Genomic DNA, 16,140 nt, shown 5'->3' with positions numbered 1-16,140 from the left:
CTGGTTGGTAAGAACAGGAAGGACATCAAGAATCTGGCCAGTCCACACCGCCTCCAGCGCTACCACCCTGGCCCAAGCCACTGTTATCTGCTGCCCTGATTTTTTTTTAACTCCTTACCTGAGTCTTGCCCTCCAGCATCCACTCTCACATCGTGGCCGGAGTAATCCTTTAAAGCCCAAGTATGAGGAGGTGGGGGCACTGGGGGACCCAGTCAGTTAGGCTTAGGCATCTGACTTCAGCTCAGGTCATGATCTCATGGTTTGAGTTCAAGCCCTGTGTCACTCTTGCTGCTGTTAGCGCAGAGCCTGCTTCAGATTCTGTCTCCCTCTCTCTTTGCCTCTCCCCTGTGTGTGCGTGTGTCCTCGCTCTCAAAAATAAACATAAAAAAAATTTTTTTTTAAGCCCAAGTCCAGTTATGTCAATCTTCTGCTCAAAAAACTCTCAAATGCCTCCCCATCTCTCCCTAAAACAAAAGTCAAAACACCAGGTCAGTGGTTACAAGGCATTTTAGGATTCTGTCCTACCCAACCCCTCTCTGCTCTCACCTACAACCCTCTGCACTCCAAATATACTGGTTTCACAGCTGTTCCCAGGACACATCAGGTACATTCGTTTCTCAGGGCCTTTCTAGAAATTGTTCCTTCTGCCTGGGTATGCTTTTCCCCTAGAGATCCTTCATGGCTTGCTCCCTCCCCTTGGTTTGAATGTCAACCTTGTCAGCGAGGTGATCTCCAAAACATTATTTAAAACAGGGGCAAGCCTCCACCCCACAATCTCTATCCACCTTCCCACTCCATTTTTCCCCATTGCATTCAACACCCTCTGACACACTATGTGTTTTTACTTGCTTACTGTCTCCCTAGAGTAGAAAATAAGGTACCTGAAAGCAGGGACATGTGTTTTATTTCTTCACTTTTGTATCCCTAGGACAGTGAATGGCAAAATAGGTTCTCATTAAATGTTTATGGATTGAATTTTGGAACCCTGAGCAGTCATTAAAAACCACGTTATAAAAAATTCAAAGTGATGGAAGAAACTGATGAAGTGGAAACAGGGTGTTATCAAAGAATATCAAACCCATATATCAAAGAAGAAATCACAAGAGAAATTAAGCAATATTTTTAACTCCAAGGTAAAACCACTTCACAATTTGCAGGATTCACCTAAAGCAACTCTCAGAGGGAAATGTGTAGCCTTACAATCTTACATTAGAACATGAGAAAAGTTTAAAATGAAAAGTATAGAATGAATGTTCCAAAAACATGTATATGAAAAAGTAGACATCGACATTTTATTCTAGTTATTTCTGGTGGCAAGATTACAAGTGATTTGCTATTTCTTTTGTGTGTTTTTCAGTATTTTCTGATTTTTTCTAATGAATATTTTTATAATAAAAAAATATTTCAATCAACTTCTTTTCCATGGGTTCAATTCTAACAGCTGTTCTCCTACTCTGCTTGTCTCTTAAAATTCTTGTTCCCCAGGCCTCCATGCTTGCTCCTCAATTTATATTCATCCCATAGTAATTTTGTCCATTTTTTGGCTTCACTTACAATCTGCTGATTATTTCTCAAGTTTTTGTAATGTTCTACATTAGTGATGTTCCAAATGCTTAAAGGATACTTCTAAATGGAACTCCTATAGCCACGCAAAATTTAAGCAGGCCTAAAAGAACTAATCATTTCCTAAAATTTCTTCTTTCCTTTTTTAATATTGGTTAATGACATCATTATGCATCCAGGCTCTCAATCCTATCGGTTCTACCTTAGAAATCCTAATCAAATCCAACTTTTCCTCTCCTTCACCAATGCCATAATTTCAATTTAGGCATCTTCCACCAATTATAGTCTAAAAGAGTCCTAGCCTGGGGCACCTGGGTGGCTCAGTTGAGCTTTCGACTCTTGATTTCAGCTCAGGTCATGATCCCAGGTAGTGAGATGGAGTCCTGGGTTGGGCTCCGAGCTGAGTGAGGAGCCTGCTTAAGATTCTCTCTCTCTCCCCCCCCCACCCCACCTTGCCTGTTCATGCGCTCTCTGAAATAAAAAAAATTTAAAGCAAGAGTCCTCCTAGCTTATCTTCCTGCTACCTCTCCCCTCCTAACAACCAACTTAATCATGATTAGCAATGTCATAAAGTGTCACAGACTGCACACTGCAGTACTTGGGAAGGCTGCCATCCATATCAACTATGATAGGAGTGTTGCTACTTTAAAACTTGGTTGGTTAGGTAAAACAAAGGCACAGCACTATAAAATCCTTCAACAAATGGTCCAAACCGAGTTTTCCAGTTTCATGCTCTCATCAGTCCTCCTTACACACTACAATCCAAACTTTTCAGTGTACCCTACCAAAATCCAAGGCTTTTGTGGATTCTTTAGTCTATAGCGTCTCCCCTGCACACAACTTCTAAACCTTTCAAAATACAGTTCAGGTGTTACCTTCCTCTGTGAAGTATTCCTTACCTGAGACAACATACCTTACAAAGCATTTTGTAATAGTCTTATTATGGCACTTGTTACAATATATAATAATCTCAAATTCAACTGGGACCTGAGCAAGCACAAGAGAGGCCAGGTTTGTACCCCTGACAACTACAATGCCAGCCCTTAAAAAGAAAAAAGAAAAAAATTATGTTTACTAAAGCCACATTTACCACATTCATTGTTACAACTTTTCTAAAGTAAATAAAAAATGAATTTAAAAATAAAGTTAGAACAGTTGCATCTTTAACTGGCCAAACGAAGTCTATACCCAAAGGTGGTTACACTTTACCATGGTCACATATGATCTCTGCCTTCTGAAATTTACACCTGTCATTCCCTCCCCTTGAGTCTGAGCAGGGCCTATGACTTCTAACCAGTGGAAGCAGTAAAGCAACGGGCTGTGTGTGATTACACGCACGCATTTACGTAAGAGTATAGCACCAGTTCATCTTGCTAGACTTTCTCCTTTGCTGGCTTTGAAGAAGCAAGCTGCCATGAGCCTAGCAACCATGAGGAAATCAATTTTACCAACCAGAGGGGGCTTGAAAGTAGATGCTATCCCAGTCGAGTCTTGAAAAAACAACCCAGTCCTAGCACACCTTTATTGCAGTCTTACAAAAGAACCACGCTAAATTGAACCCAGATTCCTGACCTACAGAAACCGTGAGATAATAAATATGCATTGTTTTGGTCAGCAAAATTTACAGTAATTTGGGGCATCTGGTTGGCTCAGCCAGTTAAGCACCCAACCCTTGATTTTGGCTCAGGTCATGATCCCAGGATCCAGGGATCAAGCCCTTCTTTGTCAGGCTCTGCATTGAGTGTGGAGCCTGTTTTATCTCCCTCCCTCTGCCCCCTCTCCCCTGCTGGCACTCTAAAATTAAAAAAAAAGGGGGGGTTCCTGGGGGCTCAGTTGGTTGAGTGTCCAACTTCAACTCAGGTCATGATCTCGCGGTTCATGGGTTCGAGCCCCACGTTGGCTCTGTACTGACAGCCTGAGCCTGGAGCCTGCTTCTGATTCTGTGTCTTCCTCTCTCTCTGCCCCTCCCCTGCTTGCACTCTGTCTCTAAAATATAAAAAAATGTAAAAAAAAAAAAAAAAAAAAAAGAAATTATAGTAATTTGTTAATAAGGAGAATGGAAAACATATAATGAGAACCTAAGGTATTTCTGAACCCTTTGTTGTTTACACAAAAGACAGGTTTTCCCCAATTTCTAAACACTTAAACAAGTACAGAACAAATTTAAATCATCAGTTAATACCAGTCAAGTGCATGCATAATTAAAACACTTAATTTTTAAATTAAAATACTTTGCTACATAAAACTTTGCCTGTATTTCTTTTTTTTAACCAACTAATATACCCAATTGTACATATACCCAGTATATGCAATAAGTATAATATTAAGGCAATTCTCCTTATAAACACAGGATAAATAATCAATACTTTAAAAGCTAGTATCTAGGGGAGCCTGGGTGGCTCAGTTAAGCGTACAACTTTAGCTCAGGTCATAAACTCATGGTTCGTGAGTTCAAGTCTTGCATCGGCCTCTGCTGTCAGCACAGAGCCTGTGTGGGATTCTCTATCCCCCTCGCTCTCTGCCCCTCCCCCCTCCCAAAAATAAACATTAAAAAAAGCTGGTATCTAATGACACTGGTAACCAAAAAACAAATAAGAACCCATTTACTAGTTACCAGGCAAAGCAATCAAATTGGAGGGGGCTGGGGACTTGCTGGAGGCACCATCCTTAGTGAAACAACTGTCTTTGCAGCCAGCAAAACATGGGAGGTACTTAGGTCAGACAGCTTTCCTATCAGATGATGCCCGGTGCAACACAAACCACCCCTCCCTGCAGCCCATCTTCTACCCTGCAGTCAAGAGAAGTTTCCAGGGGAAAAAGTAATAAAATAAAGCTGGAGGTAGAAGAGAGGAGGGAAAAAAAGAACTGTCAAAATATTCCCGTGCTCCCTTCGGCAGTCCCTATACTAAAACTGGAATGATACAGACAAGATTAGCATGGCCCCTGCACAAGGATGACACTCAAAATATTCCCAATGCAGAAACTTCTAGGTCAGAGTCCACACTTTAGCAAAGCATACAACGAAAGGTATCTTCTACGGTGTTTAAAGACACATGGGATTACAAGTGAGAGACACTGGGCCACCTGGGTGGCTTAGTAGATTCAGCCTCCAACTCTTGATTTCTTAGGCTCAGGTCATGATCTCACATGGTTTATGAGATCGAGCCCTACAAGTCAGGCTCTGCACGGACAGTGCCCAGCCTGTTTGAGATTCTCTCTCCCTCTCTCTGCCCCTCCCCCACTCATGCTCTCTCGCAAACATTTTAAAAAAGAAATCCTTAAAAAAAAAAAAAATGTGAAAAAATATATTAACCACCAGAGTTCTTGTTCTTTTGAGAAGTGACAGAGGTGGTAGTTTTAAGTGTAATTTTGCTTAGGAAAAAGCACATATTTCTATTCTGCCACACTGCACAAAGATTTTCAATTGAATAAAATTCAGCAATAGGAAGATTAATCACAATATCCCAATTCAAACATTTTTGGCACTAGATAACTGGTAAGAATGAGAACAATTCAGTAACAACTAATGAAGATAATCCACTACCTTAAAAACCTTCACCTATCTTGAAGATTAAGAGAAATAAATCTGCCTGGAAATACAGGTTTTATTTAACATATTCGTGTTAAGAGATAACATACACTCCAACATAAGGAAGCAAGTTTCCTCAGGAACAGGAGGTGCCTGAATTACAGACTACTGAAACACTCAAGGACACAACTCAAGCCAATTAGAAGGCCAAAAGCAATTGAGTACCACCAGTTAATTGTCCAGATTAATTCATTTTACATGGTCACTTCTAGGTGCATGGATAGGTTCTAACAGAACCCACATGATTTCTCCAGAAATAAGCTCCATTCACTGGTATATTTGTATACTCCAATTTTCCTTCCCCATCCTTGCTGGATCATTAAAGACTACTATTCTACCACTCACAATAATTGAGTGGTAGAATTGATATTCTACCACTCACAATCAATTGAATATTTGATAATCAAATAAAAAATAAGTTTATTTATTTTGACCGGAGGGGGGAGAGGGAAAAGGAGGGAGAGGCAGAGAGAGAATCCCAAACAGGCTACGCACTGTCAGCACACAGCCTGACACCGGGCTGGATCCCATGAACCTTGAGATCATGACTTGAGCAGAGATCAAGAGCCAGATGCTTAACCCACTGAACCACCCAGGCGCCCCCATAATAGATTTCATGAACACCAGCAACTTGATAATAAGGAAAATGTAGACAAAAAGCCGAAAAAATCCTAAAATGCCACCAAGGCTTTTAAATTATTGGCCTATATATCAGTGAAGGCCTGTTTTAAAACAAACATAATAGCCAAGAGAAGGCTTTTGTTCATTTTAACAGTATTAAACTCAGCAGTCATAAAACAAAAGAAACATCCTTCAGTTCTAGGGAATTTCTGTAAACTAAAGTATCTGGATTAAGCACCTCTCTTCAGGTTTTCTCCAGAGAGAAATAAGAAAGTATACACAGCTAAAATGCACATTCAAAACATAAAACCAACAGAGAAAACTTCATGCAATTTGGTTATTCATTATGACGAAACTAGTAACAATTCAACCTGTTAGACTAATATTAAAAAAAAAAAAGTGGTACCGTTTAGATTTTCCTTTTCCATAAATCACATGACATCCTAAAAGAGAGTAACAATTTTGAATCTTATTAGCACTGTATTTTCTTATTAGGAAATAATGTAAATATCAATTAAAATAAGTTTTACAAAATTACAGCAAAACTTCACACTAATTCAGAAATATTCCTTTTCTCAATTTTCAGAGGGCCTTACTTTATATACACCCAAACATCTGTACAACCTGTAACTGAATAAACACATTAATACCATAATACAAAGAAATTAAGTCAAAATGAAGTATAATCAAGTCTAATTTTTAAAATAAGGTTCATCATCTGAAAAAAACATAAAAAGAAGGTAAGATTCATCTGGTTTCCTAAATCTCAGGATGAGGAAAATCTTGCTTCTATTAAATCTCCCTGATGAACCTATCCACTGAAATAGAAGCAAAAATCTCATGAAATCAAATGCCACTACAAAGATGTGTTTCTGCATAAGTGTGCTCCATCCACTTGTCTTAACTAGGATTCAAGGTAGTGGCATACTGATTTGTTCCTACCATACAATAGAAGTAATTTCTCTGATCCCCTTCCAGGCTCTCTCAGCTGGGGTTCCTCATCTGAACTACCAAGCACAGATAATTTGACCGTTTTCTCCAATTTCCCAAGAATGATACATAACTAGAATCGTTCTTTTTTTTTTTTTTTTTTTTTAATTTTTTTTCAACGTTTTTTATTTATTTTTGGGACAGAGAGAGACAGAGCATGAACGGGGGAGGGGCAGAGAGAGAGGGAGACACAGAATCGGAAACAGGCTCCAGGCTCCGAGCCATCAGCCCAGAGCCTGACGCGGGGCTCGAACTCACGGACCGCGAGATCGTGACCTGGCTGAAGTCGGACGCTTAACCGACTGCGCCACCCAGGCGCCCCAAGAATCGTTCTAAATGCATAGTAGAAAAAAGTGAATTAGCTGCATACATCAGAGGACTTAGGCCATTAGGATGCCATTCTGTATACAGACCTGGAAGAAATACTGCCACAACAAGTTCCACAGTGTCACTGTGTTATTAGGCTCCAGTCATCCTAACCCCCAAGGTATTTAAAAACAAACAAACAAAAAAACAAAACTAGGTGCACAAAACAAAACTAGGAACTTCAACAAGAAAAGATAAATTTGCTTTACTTCTACTTTTAGGAACCAGGTCTTTTCATTTGCTAATTTACTATGAATTAATAGCAATAGCATGAATGTCAACTATCTTCCCCTGCTCTAAATGGAAGGGTTTTTTTTTGTTGTTGTTGTTTTCTTTTTTGAGAAAATAAACCCATACAGATCTACTGACTCTCTGTTAAAGGAAATTACCAGCTCTTAAAAAAGAGATGGTAATCAGTATATTCAAGAAATGAGATATTAATTTGACAGGCTTTTTCGTATTCCTTTAGCAAGCTTTTAAATACATCTTTTGATGATCGTAACTGCTAAATGCAGTTGCTTTTTCACTTTAAGATATTTTTTTAACCTTTTTTTTTTTTAACGTTTATTTTTGAGACAGAAAGAGACAGAGCATGAGCAGGGAAGGGGCAGAGAGAGGGAGACACAGAATCCGAAACAGGCTACAGGCTCCAGGCTCTGAGCGGTCAGCCCAGAGCCCGACGCCAGGCTTGAACTCACGAACCATGAGATCATGACCTGAGCCGAAGTCAGATGCCCAACCGAATGAGCCACCCAGGCAGCCCTAACTTTTTCATTTTTAAAGTTTATCTATTTAACTTTGAGAGAGAGACAGAGACAAGGAGAAAGAGAATCCCAAGCAGGCTCCACACCATCAGCGCAGGGCCCAACACGGGGCTGGAACCCACAAACTGTGTGAGATCATGACCTGAGCTGAAATCAAGAGGCAGATGCTTAAACACCTGTGCCACCCAGGTGCGCTTTAATCTCCCATTCTCAAGAAACTCTTGTTATTCCCTCAATGTAGTGACTACAGCCGTGTTAATTACGATCAAACTAACCTTCAACTATGTTAATTATGATCAAGCCACAGTAAGGACGGCACTAGTTCTTTTTCTCAAAAAAGGAAAAGCTTTTAATGGCCCAATTTTAGGAAATGTCAGTATTTCTACTTACGTATCAAAATTATAACAATTAAAGGTAGGTAAAGAGTTATTCTATATTGAATGTGCAAAGCAGCATTAAAAACATGGAAAAAACTAAACATGACATTCTCGTTTTCAATTTATGCTACCATGAATAGTGATAGTACAGAACATCAGGGCAGATAAGTAACATTACTGAACATTCCACTTCAACTCACATCTCTCACATTTGGAAACATGAATAAAAGGGCCACAAAAATGGAGGGGATAGTGTTTTCACTGTTCTAGCTGCGCTCACTTGTGAACATAATGCAATGATATGGGGAGGTTTATCTTCTATAGTCAGCATCTCTAATCAGATTAAACTTCAATTTCTTTTCATGAACTGGGAAGGGTTTCTTGATTCATTTACTGTGTTAACCGTTTTGAGGTAAAGTAAATCACCACTGAACACACGAGGCGGCCAAACTCCGTTTCCTCAGATCAAGTGCACCCTTCCTCTGTTTCTACACAAAAGCACATCATTTCGCTATTAAAAATGTCCATTTCTCACAAGTGACTTTTCCTGAACTCTTGTCAACACTGCTTTTCCGAAGCACCTCGGCTCTTACTGCATCTTTTGGGCAGAGTCCTGATACTCAGCCTCTCTTTAAGAAACTGGTTTCAATGTTTAAAATGCCCTCCTCCTCCAAAGTAAGAGGAGCTCGCACTAACCATTATCTAAAGTCGCAGTTCACTGGAGTCAAAAAATGCATTTTTTTCATCACACATTCAACCCATTCAACTGCTCGCAGTAGGTGTGGCTACTGACACAGACTTAAGAATTACAGTTTTATATTAACAGCCAGCCCAAAGGAGAGAACTGCCTCCTTTTTCAAATACTCCCACGTTCCTTGGAGACCCTTTGACTCTTGGCCTTTAGAAAACGCTCACCACTTGGGTCCCTGGTTAGCACTACGTTTGGCAATGGGTCTTCCGCTCACTTCCTGATACTAAAAAGGCCACAAGCACGAGGGCTTCAGGGTCGGTTTGTTTCAAAAACAATCTTTGCTCCCTTCACCCCAAGGGGAAAACGTGTGCCTCCTCTGCTGGGGACCCACTCTGAGGCGGGGGTGCACCCGGTGTCTAAAACCCAAAGCCCAGGGCGCAGCGGGAGCGGCGCCGCCAGGGTTAAGCGGCGCTTTTCCTCCCCAGAGGGGCGAGTGGGCCGCGAGGCAAAGCCGCGGCGCTCAGGCTGAAGGAGAAAAGAAGGGTAAAAACCCAGCGCGGCCGCGGCCCACGTGCCGCCCGAGGGAGGCAGGGAACCGGGGAGCCGGAGAGGGGAGGGAGCCGTACCTCCAAACATGTGCGGCGAGAGGTGAGCTGGTAAGGAGCCGATCACCAGGCGCGGTCCGCCGGGGCCCCCGCTCGCCGGCCGGCCCCTGCTGCCGCCGCCGTCCTCGGGGCTGCTGTGCACCGAGTCCTGCGAGCCGTACGGGCCGCTGCTGCTGTTGGGGATGTTGAAGGAGGACTGCGCCGCGCGGGCCGCCGACGCCACGCTCCCCCCGGCCCCGCCGAGGGAGCGGCTGCGCGGGGCCGCCGAGGCCGCCGCGGCGCCGCCCGAGGCGCTGGGCTGGTGCGCGCCGGACACCTGAGCCGGAAACCTCCCCGGGCCCGCGGCCCGCACCCCTCCGCCGCCACCGCCGCCGCCGCCGCCACCGCCCGCGGTCCCATTGGCCCCTCCGCTGCTGCTGGAAGGTAGATCCGAGCCCGAGTAGGCGCGAGTGCGGCCGTTAGCAGCGGCCGGGCCGCTCTGCTTGGCGCCCATGTCCGCCCAGCCCCGGGCCGGGCCCGCGCGCGGCGCCCGGAGCGCCGGGAGGGCGGGAGCGAGCGCAGGAACGAGCGGGAAGGGCCGAGGCGCCGCGACCCGCGCAAGAAGCAGCCCGCACGTCCAGGACCGCCGCCCCGCGCCCCGAAGGGCGGTAGGCGCCCGGCGCGCTCTTGTGCTCGGGGGCGGCGGGCGAGACCGGTGGCCTGCGGGAGGTCGCAGGAAACGAGGAGAGGCGGAGAGGAAGGAGGTCGGGCTGCGGCGGACGCCGCTCTCTAGCTCCGGCGGGAGGGGCGGCTCAGGTGGCTGTGCGGCTGCCGCTGGTTTCGGTTCTGGTGCTCCGGGACGGGCCGCTGCCGCTCTCTGCCGCCGCCGCCGCGCTCTGCGCCCGGGGCCTCGGTACCGCCTCCTCCCGGGCGGCCGCAACTACCGCCGCCATCCTCCCGCTCACACGGCGGCTCGCGGGTGAGTGGGAGGCGCCCGCCCAGACTCCGCCGGGGCCACCTTCCCTCCTCCCCCAGCCACCCAGCTGTTATTAACGGAGAAAGAGGAAAAACGGGTGGCGCGTGAGGGGAGGACCGAGGAGGGAAGGGAGGGGCGGCGCGCGCTTCCCGGCAACCGTCGCCGCACTCCCCCCCGCGAAAGAGGGGCGGGGGGGGTCTGGGCCACGAAGGTGGGGGTGCCCAGTAGGGGAGGAGGTTCCCCGGCCTTCACACCGGAAGGCCGAGGAGCAGCGCGGCTCCAAAGTGCACCGGGCCGGGTGTTTGGGTCGCGGGCGGTAGCCCCACCCCACCCCCTCGCGCCGCCCGGCGGATTGGCTCCCGCCGGCCCGGCTCCGCCTCCCCCGGCCGCGGCCTTCCCGCCCCGGCCCCGCCTCGCCTAGGTACAGCGGTGTGGTAGGTGCTGCCACCCGTGGACTCGGTGATGGACAGGTCGTTGGCTCCGCCCCCTCCCCCAGGGCGCACCCCCTCCTTCACCGCGGGGCCTAAGCGGATTGGAGGGATGAAGCCCCTCGGGGCGCCAACCAGAAAGCGGCCCCTCCTCTTGCACGTGGCTCCAGGACCCTGCGTTACACCGGCTGTAGGAACTTCACGTTTTCCCAGCTGAGCCTGGGAATGGCTGGGTCTTGGGTCCGGAACCTTCAGTTTGGGTGGGTGTTAAGCTCCTCTTTGGTATTATTCAGAGCATCTCTTTTTAATAAAACAGAAGTTCAGCAATATCGATGATAAGACTATGAACAGCGAAAACAAAAGAAATAACCAAGAAGGCAGAAGCCAGCTCCATCTTAATTAGACCTATCCCGTAAAACTGATGTTGGAGGAAGCGCAGTTGGAAGAAGGCAAGATAATCGAGCCTGACCTTCAGTAGTAAAGCAAAAACTGTGGTGCAGAGAAAGCTACACCCGATTTAGGAGACCAGGGGTCTGGGTCTGGGAGCAGAAATAACTTACATGCAGTAAGCAAATTTTACCTTTTTGGACATTCGTTTCCTGACCTGGGATTAAATCCCTAGGGCACCCGCAGCCTTAAAATCCAATAATTTCTCTAGGGGCCCCTGACTGGCTCGGTCAGCAGACCGTGGGGGGTGTGAGTTTAAGCCCCCAGGTTGGATGTAGAGATGACTTAAATAGATAAATAAACTTAAAAAAAATCCCACTATGTCTCTAAAATGGCATTTAGCAAAATTCTCTTCGGTTCATTACTGTGATGTAGTATCTTGGTGACAGAGCATGGTCTGGAAATTCGTTTTGAAAATGGCTGAAGTGTCCTCTCTGTGAAAATAGCAACCGGTATTTTTGTACAAACTGTAAAAGTAAATCTTTTTTTCCATATTTGTAATGTCATTGGTGTATTTTCATCATTTAAGTATGAGAATCAAGTTTTTAAACAAGTGAAGAATATATGTACAGATATAGGTGTATTGTGTGTGTATGTATGTATATATGAGAACGTATATGTGTATTTATCAATGTATATGTATCAGTGTGTGTATGTACATATGCATATATATCAGTGTATCTGAGAATGGGAAAACAAAACTATTCAATGCAAATCTAAAATTCTGTCATCTTATGTATGAGCTTACTGAAACCATTGTTTACTTGGTAAGCAGAGAAAATTTTGAAACGCTAAAGTGATCACCAGAATAAGTTCTAGTTCAAGAAGGTATTTAGTGATTTGATCTGATTTAACTTTTACTGAATGAGGCCTTCAGTGTAAAACTCTGGTTCAGCAGGAATATAGAAAAGTAACAGACACTATGATTTAAAAAAAGTAAAAGAGTTTTGCAAGTCTCTGAGGAGATAACAACTGATAAGCTAAAGGATATCACATTCATCATTATATATGCATTTTAAAAGTTTAGGTAGTGGTGCCTGGGTGACTCAGTGTTGATCTTGGCTCAGGTCAGGATCTCATGTGATCGGTGAGATCAAGCCCACACTCACGCTCTGCGCTAATAGCCAGAGGCTGTTGGGATTCTCTCTCTGCCTCTCCCTCACTCACACTCTCTTTTTCAAAATAAATAAATAAACTTTTAAAAAAAGTTTATGTAACTATAATATGGAGCAAATGCCATTCAGTAGTTAAAACTATTAAATGAAACGACTTAACAATAAAACTGTATGACTCTTAGTTGTATCCAGATTTATATTTTGCATCATCACATCCAGACATTTTTAAATCATTTTCACTCAGATGATAATTACACCTGAAAGCACTCAATATTTATTCCTAACTAGGAAAAAAAAAAAAAAATCCCCTTATAGTACCAGGTTTCCAACATTCATAGCACGCATAACAGCTGGAATGTTACACATGTTTGAGCAATTGTTTGATTTGTGTCCCTTTCTCACAAGACTAAATTCCATGAGAGCATGGAAAGCGTGTAGTTTTCTTGCTCACCATTGCTCACAGTAGCCTCTAGGTAAGTGTTAGTTAAACAAATGAGTGGCCAGGAGGCCATTTACAGGCTGAATGTTGGATAGAAGAGAACACAAATTGAAATTAATTATTTAGCTCATAAACATGTGTTTTGTGTTACTCAGCACCAGGCAAAGCATGTTAGTCAGGACAGGCTAAGCTACTCAGTGGAATCAAACCCCTAACCTTGAGGGCCATGATGCAAGGAAGGAAAGCACATTTGTGAGCTCACTTGGTCTGCCCTCTCATCTCTCTTCAAACGGTTTCCCACCTGAGTGGCAATCTTGGGTTTCTCTTCAAGTGGTGACTCAGGGACCCACACTCTTATCTAATGGCTACGCAGGCCCTCAGACCCCTAACAGAGCCCTTCTCTAAAACCTGTGTACCTGGCTGGCCAAGGGAAAAGGACTGATATTGAAAGAAGTTTTGGCCAAGCCTGGAAGGGTTTGCATCCCTCCTACCCACCACCCAAGCTGGCAGAAATCAGTCAGTCACATGGTCTAACCTAACTGCAAAGGGGTCAGGAAATGCGGTTTTATGTGTGTGCCCAGAAAGAAAAGGAAACAGTTTTGGCAAGTACAGAGCAAGTATGTCTTTGTCACAAACAAGAACAGTTAGTTGCCTGCCTGTCAAATATCTAAGTATTAAATCTTAGTAAAACATTTTACAATAAAGTTAATTTAAATGAAAATTTTCTAGTGACAGTTACTGTTATTAAGCCATGAAAATATAGTGAAGAAAAACTAATTTTTTGTGTGCATGTGGATCAGCTAAATTCTATCTTTTGTATTTTTTTTAATTGTTTTTAATGTTTATTTATTATTGAGAGACAGAGAGAGAGACAGAGCATGAGCATGGGAGGGGCAGAGAGATAGGGAGACACAGAATCCAAAGCAGGCTCCAGGCTCTGAGCTGTCAGCACAGAGCCCGACGTGGGGCTCCAACTCACAAACCTCGAGATCATGACCTGAGCCGAAGTCGGACACTCAACCGACTGAGCCACCCACGTGCCCCTAAATTCTATCTACTCTAAATTGTGTTTCTAGAAATGCTGTCTAACACAACTCTTTAATTAGCCATGTAGATCAGTGATCCACAAAAAACAGTCTCCAGATTAACAGTATCTGCATTGCCTGGAAACTTGTCAGAAAGGCAGATTTTCAGACCCCCACCCCAGACCTACTGAATGGAAAAGTGCTTGAACAAGTCCTCTAAGTGATTCTGACGCACACTAATGTTTGAGAAAACACTGCTCTAAATAATCATTGATTAGTTTCACAGTAGAATACCATGTTACGATGTGATCACCATTTTGATTAAATGCCCTCTCCATATGGATGTCCCCTGTGGCCCCACTCCCAACCTCGCCATCGCAGGTTGACTTCTGTATTCCCACTAAATGCTGTGTTAATACTTCCTTCACAGCACTGATCATGCTATTGATCTTGCTTGCCTGTCACTAAATAATGCAGTCCACGATAGGCCTCACATGTATTCTATACCCCCAGCACCAAACACAGTGCCTGGCACCTTTGATGGAAAACAAATGATCCGTGAATGAATAAATGAGTGAATGAATATTCCTACTTAAATGATTGTTATTTTTAAAAAATGTTTTAATGTTTATTTATTTTTAAGAGAGACAGCGCAAGCAGGGGAGGGGCAGAGAAAGAGAGGGAGACAGAATCTGAAGCAGGCTCCAGGCTCTGAGCTGTCAGCACAGAGCCTGACCCGGGGCTGGAACCCACGGACCGAGAGTTCATGACCTGAGTCGGACGCTTAACTGACCGAACCACCCAGGCGCCCCAATGACTGTGTCTTGAAGGTCATACATGACCTTATCTTCTATTTACCCTCCTTGACATCTCCTCTGTGGTAGATTTCCTCTCTGGATAGGCCTTTTTGATTCTTTCCCCATGAGGATTCTGGAGTTAGAAAACCTTGGCTTGCTATGTTTTTTCCTTGGCCCTTTTCCTTCCTTCCTCAATCTCTCTCCAAACAGGAATCCACATTAAGCTGTCACTGTGTTTTATCGTCAACCAAACAGTTCTGGCTTCATATAAAATTTGTAGCTTCTTATTATATCCTACCAGTTCTTCAAAAATTAAAAGTGCTGCTTCATCTAAATCGGTACACATGGGTATACATACAGATCTAGAACTGAAACAAATTTTATGAGCTCATACCCATGCAACTTGGGATGCACTCCATTTTCTGTTGTATTCCATTTCACTTTTGTAAAATGCCGGTCACTGCCTACTGAATTGATTTTACAACCCATTAATGGGTTGTAATCTGCAGTTTGACTAAGGATGGTCTGAATCAGTGCTTTGCAAGCTTTAGTGCACCAAAAAGAATCATCTAGAGATCTTGTTAAAGCCGATTGCCAGGCCCCACCCTCCATGATTCCCACTCCCTAGTTCAGGGTTGGGCCTTGAACATTGGCATTCTAACAAGCAGCCCAGGGAAGCTGGTGCCACACCACTTCAGACTGCATTTGGAGAAGCACTGGTCTAAATGATGCTTTCCTGTACACCATCATAATTGTTCTTTTCATGTCTCGGTGACTCTTAAAGAGAACAGAGTCCCAGCTCTTTAAAATTCCTAATCTCTGAAGCTTTTCAGAATCATATGAAAAAATATGTTCTGTTTTTCTTCCTCCTCACATGGTTTAAATGGTGATACTTTGACCCATGGCTTTTGAGGTTCAAAATTACTTTGAATTGTTAAAGCACCACACATTGACAACATTGGTGGCCAGAAACCCACACTGGAGCAGATAAGCTAGTTTTGGGCTTGTCAGTAAAAGTACCTGACTAATGGAGCACCCGGCTGGCTTAGCTGGTAGAGCTTAGTGGTATAGAGATTACTTAAAAAAATAAAAATCTTAAAAAAAAAAACAACAACAAACCCACACCTGACTGCTGGGTTTGCTGTGACCCCGTTTGAATTTCAGTTTAGGTGAGTCTCTTCTCTTTGGCACTTACTCTTTTCTGTGCTTCTCTTCCCTCTCTTGCCCACTCTTTTGTTTATTTATTATTATAAAACTTAAAAGCAGTTTTTAATCCCAGTGCAGTTAACACACAGTGTTATATTCATTTCAGGTGTACAACATAGTGATTCAACATCACCCGGTGCTCACAAGGACAAGTGCACTCCT

The 16,140-nt window shown here is 44.1% G+C and overlaps 1 protein-coding gene, 1 long non-coding RNA gene and 1 other non-coding gene across 4 annotated transcripts in view; 2 read left to right on the top strand and 1 right to left on the bottom strand.

Moving 5' to 3' along the window:
* ZNRF2 (zinc and ring finger 2) overlaps nucleotides 1–11,024 on the bottom strand; it is a 107,858-nt gene extending 96,834 nt beyond the window's left edge. For both annotated transcript variants that reach the window (XR_013553165.2, XM_060632819.3), the window contains exon 1: nucleotides 9,588–11,024. Coding sequence is in view for 1 of the 2 variants with exons in the window: in XM_060632819.3 (XP_060488802.1) it covers nucleotides 9,588–10,059 (472 nt within the window). In the remaining variant the exon portion in view is untranslated. The remainder of the gene's footprint in view (nucleotides 1–9,587) is intronic.
* LOC132679931 (U6 spliceosomal RNA) lies at nucleotides 4,445–4,552 on the top strand. The gene has a single exon (XR_009610417.3). It is a non-coding gene; the product is annotated as a U6 spliceosomal RNA (small nuclear RNA).
* LOC144614888 (uncharacterized) lies at nucleotides 10,435–11,890 on the top strand. Its single transcript, XR_013553166.2, has 2 exons — nucleotides 10,435–10,524; nucleotides 11,266–11,890. It is a non-coding gene; the product is annotated as an uncharacterized LOC144614888 (long non-coding RNA).
* Nucleotides 11,891–16,140: the final 4,250 nt, after the last annotated feature.

This window comes from Panthera onca, chromosome A2, assembly GCF_046562875.1.
Source record: "Panthera onca isolate mPanOnc1 chromosome A2, mPanOnc1 haplotype 2, whole genome shotgun sequence".
NCBI classification, from domain to species: Eukaryota; Metazoa; Chordata; class Mammalia; order Carnivora; family Felidae; genus Panthera; species Panthera onca.
Note: the sequence above shows the minus strand (reverse complement) of the source record. Positions and strands in the feature narration are given on the sequence as shown.